The sequence below is a fragment of the Apis florea genome, unplaced genomic scaffold, assembly GCF_048593485.1.
Source record: "Apis florea isolate Af1SG1 unplaced genomic scaffold, ASM4859348v1 contig_3496_pilon, whole genome shotgun sequence".
NCBI lineage: Eukaryota > Metazoa > Arthropoda > Insecta > Hymenoptera > Apidae > Apis > Apis florea.
Window position 1 is genome coordinate 4,253,214 of NW_028256773.1, and position 17,961 is coordinate 4,271,174.

The 17,961-nt window shown below is 27.3% G+C and overlaps 3 protein-coding genes across 6 annotated transcripts in view; 1 reads left to right on the forward strand and 2 right to left on the reverse strand.

Moving 5' to 3' along the window:
* The window catches only part of Mmp2 (Matrix metalloproteinase 2), a 122,387-nt gene extending 107,201 nt beyond the window's left edge, over window positions 1-15,186 (forward strand). For all 4 annotated transcript variants that reach the window (XM_086913657.1, XM_086913658.1, XM_086913659.1 and 1 more), the window contains 5 exons: window positions 4,846-5,004; window positions 12,864-13,348; window positions 13,983-14,281; window positions 14,454-14,557; window positions 14,654-15,186. In XM_086913657.1, coding sequence (XP_086769783.1) covers window positions 4,846-5,004; window positions 12,864-13,348; window positions 13,983-14,281; window positions 14,454-14,557; window positions 14,654-14,895 — 1,289 coding nt within the window. In that variant the 3' untranslated portion in view covers window positions 14,896-15,186. The remainder of the gene's footprint in view (window positions 1-4,845; window positions 5,005-12,863; window positions 13,349-13,982; window positions 14,282-14,453; window positions 14,558-14,653) is intronic.
* Window positions 15,187-15,194: 8 nt separating this feature from the next.
* Window positions 15,195-16,748, reverse strand: Ppcdc (phosphopantothenoylcysteine decarboxylase). Its single transcript, XM_003690648.4, has 2 exons — window positions 15,886-16,748; window positions 15,195-15,758 (listed from the first exon to the last, which is right to left on the reverse strand). Exons 1-2 carry the CDS (start codon window positions 16,309-16,311, stop codon window positions 15,588-15,590), a joined length of 597 nt encoding a protein of 198 aa, XP_003690696.1. The 5' UTR covers window positions 16,312-16,748; the 3' UTR covers window positions 15,195-15,587.
* Window positions 16,664-17,143, reverse strand: LOC105737272 (cytochrome c oxidase assembly protein COX19). The gene has a single exon (XM_012494650.3). The coding sequence runs from the start codon at window positions 17,141-17,143 to the stop codon at window positions 16,889-16,891; it is 255 nt and encodes an 84-aa protein (XP_012350104.1). The 3' UTR covers window positions 16,664-16,888.
* Window positions 17,144-17,961: the final 818 nt, after the last annotated feature.

A 17,961-nucleotide genomic window follows, 5' to 3' on the forward strand; every position in this document is an offset into this window, starting at 1 on the left:
CATTTTAGACATTTAAATTTATCGTATTTTCTGTTAATCAAATATTATTGGATAATTTTCATGCATACATTTGATTGAAAAATTAATGTTGTTATCGAGATTCGAATAATAGAAACTAAGGAGCCTTTCACAGACAATATGTAGTGTTGGTGTCAGTTATGAATTGCTAATTTCATCGCTGACACATCCCGTCGAGAACCGTAGGACGTTTGCAAACGATGAGAAGCCGGAACATCACGATTTGCAAATCCATTGGAAAATTAGCATTCTCCTCGAATAGTCTTGACAGAAATACATCTTGAATACGAAACAATTTGAAATTCTATCAAAAATAATCGTGTTTCCGGATATTTTTAACATGACGAATAAAAATAAATAAATAAGATTGAAATATTCCGCCTTTTCATTCAATTTTTAAAATTTTATTCTACAATTTATTAGAATTATTAGCGTATTTATTTATTTATTATAAAATAAATTTAAAGCGTGTATAGATTTAAATAAAAATATTTTTTTTTATTTTTTTTTATAATTGATAAAATATATGTAAGAAATAATTTTAAATTGTTTAAATTTCTCTCTTGCAATAAAATTTCGAATGAATTCATATGTGATGTCATAAACACGTGAACATAACTGTTGTGGATCTGTTTATGACAATAAATAAGAATCAGAAAATATTGCATCACGATATTTGAAACCGATTTAATTTTTCGTGTATTTGATAAAAAATGTAACAAACGACACGACAATTTCGACCACATCCAAATCGAATAAACACGTGACAAAGTGTTAAAATAATCGTGAGATATTTTTGAAAAATTAATTTCCAGAGGCCGAAGTAAAAATTGATATACAAAAAAATGTCGTCGAACTTCATGTCCTTTTATAATTTAATAAACAACCAACATTTTTGTATATCAATTTTTATATTTTGTTAACCTCAATTCTCCAATAGATGTCCATATATTAACACTTTTTGTATATGATTTCCAGACAAATCACTTATCCTATATTTTCTTTTTTTTATTTTGTTTCATTTCTTAATCTTCTTCTGTAATCGATCCGTTTATTGAAAACTTAACTTTCCGTTGTAAAATAATATCGAAATTATTTTCTATCGAGTAAAAGTATATGTAAATATGTAATAATGCTCGAACTTTTAATAAAAAAAGAAAAAAAGAACTTTCAAGTTCGCGAAAAACTTGCCGGGCATATCGAGCAATCTGAAATGCCCTTCGAGGACGACCGTAATCCATTCCACTTATTTTCATGCTCGTCCTCGAGCGGGCTTTTGATTAAGAGCACTTGACTCTGGTATATTGCAGCCAGCTGCTGTTAACGTCGAGATTCCGAAGTATCACGTGCGACGCGATGAAAGTTCGTAACGAGGAAACTTCCATCGGAAGATGCCACGATTTAGGCCTTCGCGTGGACTTCCTTCCTATAATTGATGCTTTCCAATGTTCTTTCGACTGTCAGATTAATACTTATCTCAAATGTGTCAAGTATTTTATCTTATCTGATTTCATGCTCGAAGTGTAATCTACAGTCTGCAAACTTGTAAACAAACTGGAGAATATTTTATTCGAAGTAATGAATTTTTAGGTTAGATATAGATTTTTAGGTTAGAATTTTAGGTTAGATATAATGAAATTATTATTTCAAGGTTTAGATTTAGATAATACTCGTTAAATTCTTATAACGTTGATTTTTATTAGCCACGCACATTTTAGTAAAATAATAAATTAGGTTGGATTATAGATGGATGTAAAATTTCTTTTTTTTTTTCGTAATTTAATAAATTAATAAAAAAATAAATTATTTACTTTGCTAAAAAAATTTGGTTATTTCAAATATTATAACATTTTCATAAGAAAATTAATCGATATATCGTTTAAAAATACGAACTTAAAAATATAACCTTCACATATTTTCTGCATGTAGAAGAGAAAATTCGTATTATCCATATTTTATTCAATTAATGCATATTAAAATTTTCTTCTTTGATATTAAAATCTGTTAAGTCTCGACAGAGTCGGGAAGTTAATCTCATCGAAATAATATTCGTACATATTCGTGTATATATCTCTTTAGTCGAGTTGAAAATTTTAAGCTGGGATCCAAGCCAAACACGTTACGCTATTCGTGACAATACCGAGGGTTCACGGTTATTGGCTATTCAGGTGTAATCTTTACTATGCTGGTCGATTACATCACCCATCCTTTTCTCAACTATCTTATTTCGTCTAGCTATCGCAAAGCAGAGTAGGTCTTATTTCGATACTCGAGTCCTGGAAAGTCTGGCAACTCTGCAAGCATGCGTCAGTCTCGCAAGGTATAAAACTAGATATTTCTATTACTGTTCGCAAAATTAACCTAACTGATACGAAGTGTAATTTGAAAAGATTTCTTTCGATTCAATTTTGTTTTATATTGTTTCGTTTATATTTGATGTTTTTCGTAAATTTTTTCAGAATCAGAAAATGAGATTTGTTCCATAACAAGGAATTCATTTCGTCTTGGTATTTTAATAATTACTGCTCGAAGGAAGTTCCTGTATAGAATCCAAAATATGTTGATACTCGATTTAATTAGTTCAGAAATTTATTTTCTCCCTTTAATATCTCTTCGAAAACTATTTTCTTTAAAAATTTTCGAAATTGGTGATTATAGGTTAGGAAACATTCTAGGAATTAATTTTTGAATTGTTTCCGAATAATACTTTGGATGATTTTTATTTTTATTTGTTACTTTTAATTTTGATCATAATATTATTATCTTTTTATTTATAAATAATTCTATTTGATAGGTTAACAGGTTTTGAGTGACTGACTGATTATTGATTGACCATATCTACTGAATGTCGAATGTCTGACCATTAATTGACCAATGGTATATTTACTCATCATTAATTTACCAATAATCGAATATATTGAGAGAATCAAAATGTAATATAATAGTACGTGTAATAATATAAATTATATATAACACAAATTATACATTTTATTATTCTTTTGCAGATAATAAATTTTATGTATAACGAATGAAGTTAAAATAAATTTAACGAAACGTTAAATCACTTTACATTAATTTACTTTCGACAGATATTATCGAGAACATTATTTAGAACATTACAGTTGAACAGAATAAAAATTGATGCAGATTTTTTTTTTTTTTTCAACGATACGTGAGAAAGGAAACGATCGCATTTATTCCCTCTTTCGTAGTGACTGAGCACGCTTCCTTTATTGCCAGCTTCCCAAGCTTTAATTTTATGATTTTGACCCACATTTTAAAACGAATGTCCCGAATGCGAAGCGAGACGGAACATAGATAAAAAGAGATCAAAAGAAAAAGCACGCTAACGCCTCGAACTCGATGCCTCCTGTGAAAACTTTAATATCCATCGTCACAAACGTAAATATTATCAGGATTCCTCTTTCACGAATAATATATCCCGAATAGAAACGTTTCATATTACGATATTCGTCGAGATTAAAAGATTATTCCAGATATCGAAGAATTACAAAATGTGTTACACCTGTTTTCCATTCTATTACGATATCTGTTTGCCAATCTCTTTAAATAAAAAATATGAAATTAAAATTTCTGATATAGAAAATTTTGAATTATCGAGATTGATTAAATTTTATTTCAACGCAATCTAACGAAATATAATTTAATTTATACGCAACTTTTTATCGGAAAATAATTTTGAATGTGGGACATAACTTTTTAAAATAAATCAATCGATAATTAACGTTGAGTGAATATTCATTCCATTTGAATATCATTTCCACGAATTCATTCATATTTGATGTTCAATTTTATCTTCGCACGACTTGCGGCTTAGGTTTTCATCTATGTTTTGTTAATATTTGAATTATTATCACAAATTGATGTTATCGTACGTTAATTATTGTTTACTTCGCCTTATCCGCTTCGCATTTGTATTTAATTAATTCTCTTATTTTGTGTTTACGGATCTCCACGTTTCAATGAAATGTATTAAATTATCGTTTCTAATTAAATCTCTTTATCATTTACCTTTACCGAAAATTTAATATCTTTTTTTTTCTTTGAATTATATTTCAATTTTCTTTTTGATATTCTTTAGTAAAAATTACGTAATCACTTTTTGAAATAAACTTTGTTTGAAAATTTATATATATATATATATATAATTATTTGATAAGCTTGTTTCTCAAATTTTATTTTCTGTAAATATATTTTTTATGAATCTCTCTTCTCTTTCCCTGAAATGTAATAAATGCATAGATGCACTCTTAGATATTTAATATAAGTTAATGCATTTTCGCAGAGTTAAGTGGATTTTCTTGAAATTAAGGTCACTGCCAATTTCAAGATAATGGAATTGTATAAAATTTTTTTTCTCAATAATTATCTGTCTTACAGAAAATCTAAAAAATATGAAAACTTATATAATGCATAGTAATTTTTTCAAAACTAACCTAAAAAAAAAAGACTTCTCAATTGAAAATTTCAAAATAAATTTAAGAAATTTCACAATTTCTATAATAAAAAATATCAAAAAATTATCATTACAGTGTTACAACTTAACAATCCATAAGAATTTCAATATTGATTTCGACAAATGGCTGATAAAGATCATCAACTTGATACCCTTTCAATAAAACAGTATCCAAACTAACCTTTTTTTTCCCTGGAATTTTATTTCCACTTCAAAATGAATGTTGCAGTTTGGTTCAAGAAATCTTATTTTCCTTTTTCAAAGAAGAAAAAAAACTCTGGAATGAAAATGAATAAATAGGAATGGTCGACTAAGACGGACGAGGTTTGAAACATTTCCTTCGCTTTCAGGGACCAGCCTTTTCGCGGTAGCCGCGCACGAATTTGGCCACTCACTTGGGTTGGCGCACAGCTCGGTTCCTGGTGCACTCATGTATCCCTGGTATCAAGGATTGAGCTCTAATTACGAGTTGCCGGAAGACGACAGACATGGGATTCAACAGATGTACGGTGAGTGTATATTGGATAATTGCGTTGAGAAGCAATAATTATTCTGTGTATCCAATTTCAAAAATGACGTTCTTTTTCGATAAATCATGATATTTCTTTTTCATTTCTTTTTTCAGCCATGATTAGATTGTAAATTTATTGTTTTGAGTGAACGTAAGTAAAATATGGGAAAAAATTTTCTCTTGATGCATCAGTTAATGAAGTAGCATATCTTGAATAGATGGTAGCACTAGTGATTCAATTCATATGTATATATATATATATATATTAAATGTTGTCTTCTTAAAATTAAAAAGAAAACAAGTTTCAAATGAATAGAAGACATTATTGATGATAATTTTAATCAGTGAGAAATTAATTAACAAATTAGAAGTTGATTTTAGTATGAAGTTATGCATATTTTCGTTTCATTATTTTTCTAAAGAGACGATAGATACACGTTCCATTTTCTTTCAACTTCTCAAAATTTTTCAACCATCCCCTTTTTGGCGTAATATAACATAATAATAACAACCTGGTTGATAACACGGATAAAAATCTCTGAGGTCGTTAGATTCCGCCAGTGAAATTAATTCCCGCATTTTCTGCATAATGAAGTATCGTGCACCTCGACATCAGCCTACCTGCATTGACGACAACTCCCTCGCACTTCCTTTTTGCCGCTTTTTGTCAAGTACATCTTGCTTGCTCACGTACCTTCTTGTTCTCAAATCCCATTTCTTTTATTCCCTAAAATCATGAAAAATTAGATATTGTGAAAAATTTTTCAAAATTCTTTAAGAACATGTTTTGTACGTCATTTTTTTACTCAACTTTCAACTGTCTATCTTTATTAGTTAATCAATTTTTAAATCAATCCTGCCTCTATTCAATTGAAATTCATAAGAGGAATAACTCAATTAGTTAATTTTTCTCTTCCTTCAAAAGAACAAAATGATACTCTTCTATTTTCGTTCAATAAATTGAAATTTTCCTGCAATATACTTCCAATGCTTCCTGTGATACGTTTAATTTACTCCAACACCGTACAGATGATTCACAATAACCGAGAGACCAGCAGTAAAACCTTTTAATATCGTTTCACCGCGATATTTCTAGAGGATAAAAATGTATACCAAAAAATAAATATATATATATATATATTCACGCGTACGAGTTGACGAGTTAACAAGATTGTTCTGTCCTCTCTACGTTTCTTTTTACCTCCCTCTTCCTCCATAAAAATTAGTTTTTATTCGTTTCTAGAGGAAACACGGTTAACGCGGTATATTCCTAGGGAAAAATCTGAAAGGACGTATTATTCACAGAGGATAATTGAAGTCTGAAATATATATATGGCCAGCCAAACGAAATTCACGATAAATCGAGAAAACAATTTGGCGAAATAATCGTGAATGTAGAAAGATGCCTGCCCCCGCAGTTGGTAACAACAGGGTGAAATGAAATGTGAATAAAATATAAAGGACGATCTCTACACCATACTCTTTGCCTGCAAAGCCGTGTACGTTCGGGTGATTTAGTGTACCAGAAAGGTTTGCAAGCCTCTCCGAGGATCGCAAATGCATTCTATCTATCCCCTCTTCCCTTCTGTTTTTGTCCACTCCCCGCATTCCTTTTTCTCTCTTTCACCTCTCTCCTCCCCTCTTTAAACGCATTTGTCCCGTTTCCTCTCTTATACAAAGCCAATTTCTTCTTTTATTTCTTTATTCCGTCTACCACCATTTTTATTCATTCCCTGTAATTTTTTTCTTATCCACACACTATCTCTTCTTCTATTTTATTTGTTTTTTTTTTTTTTTTTTTTTTTTTACCATTCCTTCAGAATGTGTAGCCTATATTAATTTTTCCCTGTGCTTGTGTTGTTTTTCTCGCGTTATTTTTCTTTTACTATGCCCCCTTTCTGCATTTTTCATTACATCATTTTATCCACACCCGTTTTTGATTTTTATCTCGGTTACTTGGTAAACATTGAATTCATTTTCATTTCATTGTTTACAAATTGTTTGTCTGATAATTTTTCATCGTGACGGAGAAAAATGACGGATAGATGAGATAGAGATTTTTTTGTTGTGTGTGTTTAACATTTTGTTAAACTCTTAATTAATGTTAAATGATAATGTTAAAAGCGTCAGTTTCAGTTTCAGTTAAATTCACTATAAATCAATCTATATCAGGTATATTGGGATTTTCTCTCAAATTTATTTATATAAATAGCTTTAAATATATAAATTTGATTTATTTAGAATTCATACTTATATAATGTATGTAAGCTGTTGTAAAAATAATTTATATTATTGAAATTTTCATATTCATGTATATATATATATATATATTATTATAAAATAAAAAAAATTGGTTACAATTTGTAATAAAACATATTTTCTCATTATAAAATATAATTGTGTGATATCGATTTTAATATATGTATTTTTTCCCCTATTAAAAATGATGTTATATATAAAAATATAAACAGTAATATAATTATTATTTATTTAGTGAAATCAACAAACACAGTTTCTTCATAAATCTCTTAATTGGAACGTATACGAAGATATGTACATTCTAAATTGAAAAACGTATGTTTCCTATTAAACGATGCAAACAAATTTATTTAATCTCAGTGCAGAGTTCTTTGATGCAACAAAAAGATCAATAAACAATAATTTTATTCAAACGATTGTTCTATGTGTGTTTCATCAACAAACAAATTATTTTTACAACAGCTCAATCTTTTTCATAATTATTAATCATTATTATTTTCATTTTGACTATAATCATTGTTTCTATCTCTATGATATGAATTGTTTTATAAAGAGAAGAAATATAAAGAAATCAATCATATTTTACTTATTTTAAAATTGTTATATATACTAATTCAATTAATAATAATCTTTTATTATGTGAATTTAACTGTAGAATAAAAATAAAAAAAATATTTTAAATATTTTATCTAAAAGTAAAAAAAAAGAGAGAAAAATATTTAATTAATATATATTAATATAATTATTCTTCTTATTCTGAGCACCTATCTATTCTTATAAAAAAAAAAAAACTAGGAATTCATGATATAGTTATAGTATCGTAATTTAAGGAATATTAATGAATAGATTGATAGTCTGTCATAAAATGGACATCGTTACTTTCAAAGGCAAACTCTGCATGTATTTCCAATGTTCGTGACGTTGTGAAATTCCTATACCAACAAATAGATATATATATGTATATATATGTATAAAAATCGTCCAACAAAGTTTCGTTCTCGACAAAAACACGACGTGGCGCTTTTCAACAGTATCTATTGGTATTTACGGCTCCTGGTGCTTGTCACGAAAACACCCGAAAATCCAAACGTAAACAAACTACAGAACGTTAACGTTGAATTCTAACTTTTCTAAAACGATCAGCAGTATTGTGTTTCTCTCTTTATTCGAATTTTTTATAGGCTATAGTTTTCCACTTCCGTCACATACAACAGTGGCTAGAGACAAACAGTGGTGAAAGATATACAATAGATACAAAGTCGTTCAAAAATATTGGATTTTTAATTTATTGACGTATACATATTATTTTTTTTTTTTAAGAAATATAGATATTTTATTTTTTAAATTGTAATTGATTAAAGAATTAATAATTGTTATAAAAATATTCTTACATAAATTGTAATACAATTGATAAAAGATTATAGTGGAATTTCTAGTAAGATTTATAATTTAATAAGTTAAATATAATACCTAATTCATAATTTTTTTTATTCTTATTATAAAATAATAGGAAATTTGTTTTCATTAATATTAAATAATTTTTAAAATTAAATTCATCAATTTTAATTTTATATTATATTTATGCTATCTCGTTTTCAGTAAGTTGATTTCTATTTTTTGAGGTTATGATATTCATTAAAATGATTTCATATATTATTATTAAAAGCATTTGAATTGAAACTTTATATATATTGCAAATATAATATATTTTTTTCCAGAAAAAATCTAAATTTATTTTTATACATGTGTATATATATATATATGAAAACATTTTCTTCAAATGTTTGCTTGCTGTATTGTGAAAATAGTAACGAAGGTAACCTAAGATTCTTACAAAGTACCTATTATACATAAAACTACAAATATGTGAGATGTGCAGAAAATATACCGGAGCAGAGTAAAGTTTTCCAACATTCTACAAAGGATTACAAATTGTATGTTTATAACTTTAAAGTTGTTCAATTTTTACAATAATTCCCCCCAAGTCTTTTATAATCTAATCACAATCTTCATTGTTAAAGAAAAAAATAATTTTACTTTGAAAAAAAATAGACTTTTAAATGCTTTTTCTACAATAATATCGCATTCTTTACATTAAATAGGATAATAAAAATATTTTGCAATTAATATAACAATAAAAAAATCCAAACGAAAAAATGAAATAATTATAAAAGATTAGGTGCTTCAACTTTTTCACAGACGAAACTGAAAAAGTTAAAATTTCTCTGGGAAAAAAAAAAAAACGTAATTTTATTTTACAGTAACGTACATAAAAGCAACAACCATTATCGTCCTCTACGGGAAAAATAAAGTAAAAAAAGTCAGAAAAAGGATTGCATAAAATGTGGAATCACGAAAGCTTGAAGTAGTTCCTCGAGATTTCCTTTTGGGATTCAAATCTTGCGTTTCAACCTCTCGATGCTTGTTTGCAGAAAGGTTGGTACATAAAGTTAAAAAGAAGGAAAGAAGAAAACAAGAAGAAGAGGGGGAAAAAACGGATGCAAATCTCAAGACTTCTCTTTTCTTCTTACAACTTCGTTTGAAGAGAAGGATTCTCCTTGCATCGCAATGCGATGTTTCATAAACGTTCCTCTGAGGACACTTTGCTTCCTGTCTTAATTACCTCGATCTAACTCTTTCTTTTCTGACTATTTTCTTCTTCTTCTTCTTTTCTTTTCGTTCGTTTCATACGTTTCATTCTTTCCTTCACCGAGCACAGCATGCTATTTAATCGAAAGTTTCACTCGAGTTTCACTGCAGTGCAATGCTGTTGGTGTTTCTTTGTCGATCGTTGTTTGCTCCCCACGGCCTCTTTCTTCTCTCATGAAGAAACTTAAATTTTAATGTACTATTTTTTTTTCACTATTCCAAGAGCTTAACAATTATTAGTAATCTTGAGAAGATAGTGAATGAATGAAATTTTATTTTTGAATATGTTCATTGTTATCTTTATTTTTTATCGAAAGAAACTTCTTGGTAATTAATTTAACAAAGTATTGAATAATATTTTATTATAAAAATGATTTAAAAATTAAAAATTATTCTAAAAAAGATAGAATAGTTAATAAAAATATATATATAAACGATTAATAAAATAAATTAATCAATTACAGATTTTATTATGTTATATTTTTAGCATAGTACTTATTAATTTACATTTTTAATATATTTATTTATTAATGTATTATCAAAATAGACAATTTCATACATCAACTTCAAGTTCTTTTGTTAATTATTACATCTTTGAGAAATATTCTGATTTAGTACTTAATAAACAAAATTTAAAGAATTTGAAGAAGAAAAAAAACTCTCTTCTTTCCATTCATCTTTTTATTCTGTATTATACATAGCTTTCATCTTTTCATTTCAAAATCTCATTATCCGAAAGTAGTTATTCCAACAGCCATGTATCAAAGTATATTGCTTCTTTTTTCTCTTTTCGTTGAATTTATATTTGTATCAATTGTTAGATGATTGTAATAAATAAAATATCTTCTAGATAACTATATATATGATAGTAAATTTTGTTACTTTTAAATTTAAATTAAACAACTAGTTCTCCATTATTCTTTTAATCCACAATTTTTAAATATTATTAAAATTTTATTTTCGAATATTTTAATTCCTACTTTAATCATTGTTAAGATTTTAATTTATTTATTTATTAAGATTGTTTCAAAAATTTTTTAAACTTAATTAGATAATGAAATAGAAATATATAGAAAAAAATTTCTTAAATTCTTTGAAAATTTAAAAAACTTAAAGGTATGGATAAAATCTAAAATCATGAATTCGATATTAAATGAAAGTTAAACATTTTAACTTCTATTAATAATTTTAATTACCTGTAGTGTTAGGAGTATTATAACTATTTTTAAATCTTCTTATACGATAAATTCGATTTTTTTTTTAATAAATCAATTATTCAGTAATAATTTTCCACTTTTTCAACTTGAATATTCGAGCTTTTAGCAGTCTTTAACATTCAATCTGCTGACGTGAGCATAGATGATAAAAATTCATTAGCATAAAGAAGAGAGTCGCTTAATCGCATGAATCACTTTTTTTTTTTGAATTAAAATTATAATCCGACAGTCTGAAAATTAAAAATGAAATATACAGCATCGTTTTTAAAAATATTTTTCTTTTTCCTTAAATAGATTTTAATGTTAATTATTTGATTATTTGGCTCAAACTATTATTTCACTCATAATTTTATTTCAAATAGTCCGATTCCGAATTTTCCCGATCCATCCCGAAGTTAAATTTTTAAGTCACGTGATTATTGTATTATCATTGTGCATACATACATCTAACATACATCTAGTTACAAACGAAAAGCAATTGGAATGTATTTAAGAATCAATTACTACTAATTAAACTAAATATCTATGTTTCAAAATAATATATGTACCTAATAAAATTCGTAATACACAAAAATGTGTTAGATTATTAAAAATTGCAAATATATTTCCAAATAACCTAACCTAATTTCGTTTTATGTATTACGTATTCATTTGCTTCCAATTCATTAATTTTATATATTTCAAGTGAAAGAAGATGATAATCGTAATAATTTTAAGTTAAATTATAGAGAAAAGCAAAAGATGAGAGAAACAATCAAGTTCCCTTGAAAGCTAAACTATGAGCGAGAAGTCAATGGCAATAAACGTTATGCATAATACATCGCGGCATGCAAAGTATATATCATGCGCAACCCTGTGCTATCTGCATTATTGCATTATTCAGGAACGGTGTATGTCCCAGAATCGAATGATAATTAATATTCGCAAGGGAGCTACCAATTAGCGAGTGGAATCTGCACGCGGCTGCGACAGAGAGAGAGAGAGAGAGAGATTAGAGTTACAGAAAGAAATAGACAGAAAACACTTATCCATTGGCAAATCTAACATCGTCTCTTTGTTGATTTAATAATTATGACAATTATTATAATTAACCATTCTTTTATATTCTAAAATCATATTCTAATTCTCTATCATGTTGAAAATTTTTTATATTTTCGTATGTATCTAGAAAAAAGATTGAATGTTTTATAAATTTTTATGTAAGAAATTTATTTTTTTAAATCTTTCCTTGAAAACAAATCGTAATTATTATTATTATTATTATTTAAAATTGTTCAAAAATATTTAAAAAAATAATGTTACATGAAAATCATAATAAATTGATTCGATGAAATATTGCGAAATATAAAATAAATTTGTCCCCTTTCGTTCCGACTTATTGAAAACGAATTCAAGATTGAATCGTCTTCTCGGGATAATAGATCTTTACATTTCTACATAAGTTTCCAATAAGATTGCAGCTTATCGCTTCCTTTCATTCCAATTACGTATATCGATTCGTGCAAATTAATTTAAACTATTCGTACACTTTCACAAATTGGGTGTTTATTTTGCTGAAAAAAATTTTAAATCCTTGATTTTATAATTTATCTTTACAATTATCACAGTCAGAATTTTTCCATATATCAATTATACTATAAATTTTCAATCACATTTATTCATTCTAATGATTTGTATATAATCAATCCAGTAATATTTATTTGGCGAGGATTATCACACGGTCATGTTACAGGTGCACCGGAAGAGAGGCTCTGGGCCAATCTACCAGGTGGGCCACCTCCTCCGGAACGACCTACAACACCTCGAACAACTACGACAAGCGTTGGGACGACCTACAGACCATGGAGAACAAGACCAACCAGGCCGAATCACTATCCAAACGACGATCGGCCTCGACGCCCTGATCACTACCCTCAAAAGCCGGATTATAGAACGGAGAGTCCAGAGAGGCCGGAGAATCGACCTCAGAGGCCTCACAAACCTCACAAACATCACACGACTTCCACTACAACTACAACTACTACTACTGCTGCTAGTATCACCACCACCACAAGTACCACTACCACTACCACCACCACTATGAGAACACCATACACGCAAAGGCCGAGGCATCGTTACACACCACCGGCACCAAGGAACGACAAACCGGATAAATGTGATACGACTTATGATGCCATCAGCATTATTCGTAGGGAAATTTTTGTCTTCAAAGGACGAGTATGTATTAAATAAATTGCAATGAATACTTGAACATATTCTCATTCTATTTAGTTAGACGTAAATTTATCATTATATTTTAATACTTTCATGGAATGAAGATTTTGACATCATGATATTGATAAATCAAAATATAAAAAATAATATAATTTTACATTTTTTATATTAAAATAATGAAAATATTTTAATCAAATTACTGAATTCTTTCTAACTGAAATATGATTATATTTAAATGAATATAAATTATATTGATAATACACATTTAATTAAAATGAAAAAAGAATGTTTTCTTTTTTATTTTATTCATATTTACTATCACTGTTTTGCATTTTTAGAAAAGGTAATACTAGTCCTGATATTATCTCTCTTGATAACAAATGTATAGCTATCCCTAAAAGAGTATTTTTTCAATTATCCATGTGTTATACCATGATTTTATGTTATTTAATAAAATAAATGATACACAAAATAATAAAATATAGACATCCATGAAAGAAATAAATCATAATAAATAAAATGATGAAACATCCACATAAATTCAGCTACATACAATAATATTTACTTATATTATATTGTTCTTTTGATTAATTAAATAATATTTATAAAGCAAATTTTAATATTTATATTTTTTCAGTATTTATGGAGAATTGGTGACCAAGGATTGTATGAAGGATATCCAGCGGAAATCACACGCTTGTTTAATCTACCTGAAGAAATCGATCATGTAGATGCAGTTTATGAGAGGCCAGACAAGAAAATAGTATTTTTTATTGGCAAAAGATATTACGTTTTCAATGCTAACAATCTCGAACCAGGTTATCCGAAACCATTGACTAGATTGGGATTACCGGAATCATTAAAAAAGATTGATGGAGCAATGATTTGGGGACATAATGGGAAAACATATTTCTTTAGTGGATCTATGTATTGGAGGTATTCAAAAATATTTTATTTAATGTTAATGTTATGATGTAAAATATTATTTTAATTAAATATTAAAAAATTAATTATTAAATATTATAAAAATTGTAATAATGTTATAATTTAAATTAAACATATAATTTAAATTATAATATAAAAATATATATATAAAATTTTAACATAGGTTTGATGAATCTGTAAATCATGTAGAACTTGATTATCCGAGAAATATAAGTATGTTTGCTGGTATTGGTACAGATATTGACGCTGTTTTTCAATGGAAAAATGGTGAGTATTTATATATATTATTTTATTTATATTATATCTTGTAAAGATGATAAAGATGATAAAATATTACTTACCGTATTTTAACATATTTTTTAGGTAAAACATACTTTTTTAAAGGTAAAGGATTCTGGGAATTCGATGATCAAAGAATGAAAGTTGCACATGAAAGACAAAAATTATCGGCACCAGTTTGGATGGGTTGCCCACGAGAATTGGAAACCAATGATGTCGAAAATTATCCAAGAAAATCAAAAATCATGGCTTCGAATAACGCATCGACACGATCAACTCTTTTTGTCGGAATATTTTTAATAGCATATTTTAATAAACATTTGTAAACTGTGATATTTATGTAAAATCGTGTATAAATGCGAGCGTGTATACGTGTATGCGCTCCAATTTACACATGATGAAATTTTAACACACACTTCTCTTATACTGATTATATATATAATAATTTTAATAAAATAATTTTTAAATAATTTTGACGAAAAATTTTAAAAATAAATGACTTATCCCGATTTAATTTTTTTATATTTAAAATGCTCTTCTTTTTGTTATATAAAAAACTTATTATGATTATAATCAAGTTGTAATTTAATATATTAAATAAAAAAAAATCAAGGGAATCTTTAAATATGTTATCATTTAACTCATTATATTTAACAAAAACATATACACGTTTATTTACTGGGTCAACTTTAAACGATATGTTAACAGAATATCTTTACAGTTTTTATATTTTATTTTGGCGAGTGGACAAACGGCTGTTTTGCTCACTTTCCTTAACACAACTGTTTTAGACATTTCATTTGAGCAACAAAATATCGCGACTACAGTGTATTCGGAAAAGCGTAATCTTACAAGTTAAAACTTGTTGAACTCGAATTTTACTATGCATAAATTATTTGAATTCCACCATAGTACGCGATCGTTTTTTTACTTTTAATTTTCATTTTCTGTAAGATACTTCCATTTTATTTGTATGATAACAAAGCTTCGTTGAACATTTTATTTTTATTTCTTGATATTAAAGGCGCATATCCGGTGGAGAATATGGGTCCCAAGGATTAAGCAACCTTAGTGTAGTTTGAACAATGGTATCTACTTCTGCCATTCCACCTATTCCTACATCACCACACATAAGAGTTTTAGAAATGCATGCAACTTCTTTGTATCCCCAAGACTTCAATAGAGCTATCTAAAACAAAATTGATATTTAATTACTATATACAATAATTTTTATTAAAATTATATTGATTCATATTGATTGCTGCAAAAAAAAATATAATAAAAATGATATATTATTTAAATATTATAACATATACCTGTGTTGCAGTAACGGGATGTTCCCACATTTTTGTATTCATGGCAGGACAAAAGACCAAAGGCTTTAATGGATCCCAGGCACGTGCAACACAAGTTAATATATTATCACATATACCACTAGCTATTTTACCAAGAGTATTAGCATCTAATGGAGCAATTAAAAATAAATCGGCCCATTTCACTAAATCAATATGCAATACAGGATCACCTCTGTCTTGCCAAGCAGCCCATTCCACTGTATCAGATAAAACTTGAATTCCTGGAGGCAGTTCTGCCTCTTTCAAAAAATGTTTAGCTTTTTCAGTGACTACTATTCTCACTTCAAAGTTATTACGCCATAATTTATCTACTAATTGTGGTAATTTAATTGTTGCAACACTACCAGTACAACCAATCAAAATCTTCTTTTTGAAAGTGCATGCCATTTTCACAAATTTATATTTGTTTTCCTTTCTAATGATTTGTTATTCACTATTTTTTATTTATAAAATTTATTTTTCTTCTATGGATGATACTAAGATGAAATGAGCTTAACTCTTATAGCTATATTAAATATTTTAGGCCATCTGATATGAGATACCTAAATACATCAATTAACAATAAACTACATTTAATAAAAGTATTTTTATTAATGATTTCTTTTCCCCTTAGATCTCTATATTGAATATATTTATATTATTAATAATAATTTATTTTAAATATTTAATATTTGCTCTGAAGCCTTTTTCTGCACTTGAGATCACTTTAATTCGATTGGATATTAAAAAAAATTCTCTATTAATATTATATCATTATTCAAAAATCATACTGAATAAATGCATTTATAGTTTAAAATACGTACATAAGTTATATGTCGCACAAATTTACAAATTCACTCTAAAATCCAAGTTTTATCCAAGATGAAACAAGAATCACCAGCAAAAAAGTTTATAAATACCATTCAAGTGATAAAAACAGTGATCTATAACTTTGCGACAATCGATTAGTAATAAATCCCTGCTGTTATGTCTCCTTGACCTCGTCAGAAAAACCAAGACTAGACCATTCTTCTCGTGCCATAAGCTCATTATCCATTCGACAAGAAAGGTATTCTTTTATAATATCACGACACATCGTGTTTTCGTTATTATTCTCAATCAAACAACGCATATACTTGATCATAAGCCTTTTGCAAACACCCTCATGATCGAGTGGAAAACTACCCTTTTCTGGAGGTATAGGTGTAAACACTTTTTGTGAAAATGTATACGATGACATCACTACCGCTGATTACGTTCATACAGAAAACTCGATGAATAACAAGAAAAAATATTCGATAAACTTTTTTTAAGTAAACTTATTACAAAATACACGATAAATCGTAACCGCCATTACGGAATAATAAATATACCAGCGCCACTTACGATGATATTTCTAACTTCATTTTACGCACGCTCTGTATTATATAATATAAAAAAGATATCCAATTTAAATTAGATATAAAATAAATAATAATAAATAATTATACTTTCGATAAATTTTTCGATAATTTATTTTCTTTTTAAAAAAAACAACAGTTGTACAGGAATTTATTCTATTCTTAATAGAATTAAGAAAAAACTTAAAATATAATTGATTATTTACTGAACAATGAAAATAGAAAAATTTCTATTGTATTCTAATTAAAAAAATAATAAATCAATAAAAAAAATGAAATGAGCTCCCTATATTTGCCATTAGAAAAATTAATATGAATGCAATTCTTTTCAAAAGATTTTGTATTTGCATGTAAGATAGAAACACAGATTAAACACACAGTAGATTTATTATTCGCTACATTTTTATGATACCATAGACAAAATACAAAATAGACAGATCAAAATAAATAGAATAGATTCTTGAATACACAGAGAATAAATATAGACAACAAAATCAAATAGAAAAGAAAAAAACATAAATAAAATAAAAATTCGAAAAACAGCATCATATCCAAAATACCATAAATGAAACAATATAGACAAGGAAAGTAAACAATAGGAAAAGAATTGATCATCATTTTAAATGTTGAAAATTTATTTTTAAAATTATTGAAGAGA

Excerpts from the sequence above, each read along its gene's own strand:
- LOC105737272 (XM_012494650.3), bottom strand. The coding sequence starts at position 17,143 with ATGTCATCGTATACATTTTCACAAAAAGTGTTTACACCTATACCTCCA.
- Ppcdc (XM_003690648.4), bottom strand. The coding sequence starts at position 16,311 with ATGGCATGCACTTTCAAAAAGAAGATTTTGATTGGTTGTACTGGTAGT. Across the intron at positions 15,759-15,885 it reads ATCCCGTTACTGCAACACAG|ATAGCTCTATTGAAGTCTTG; the intron begins GTATATGTTATA and ends ATTTTGTTTTAG.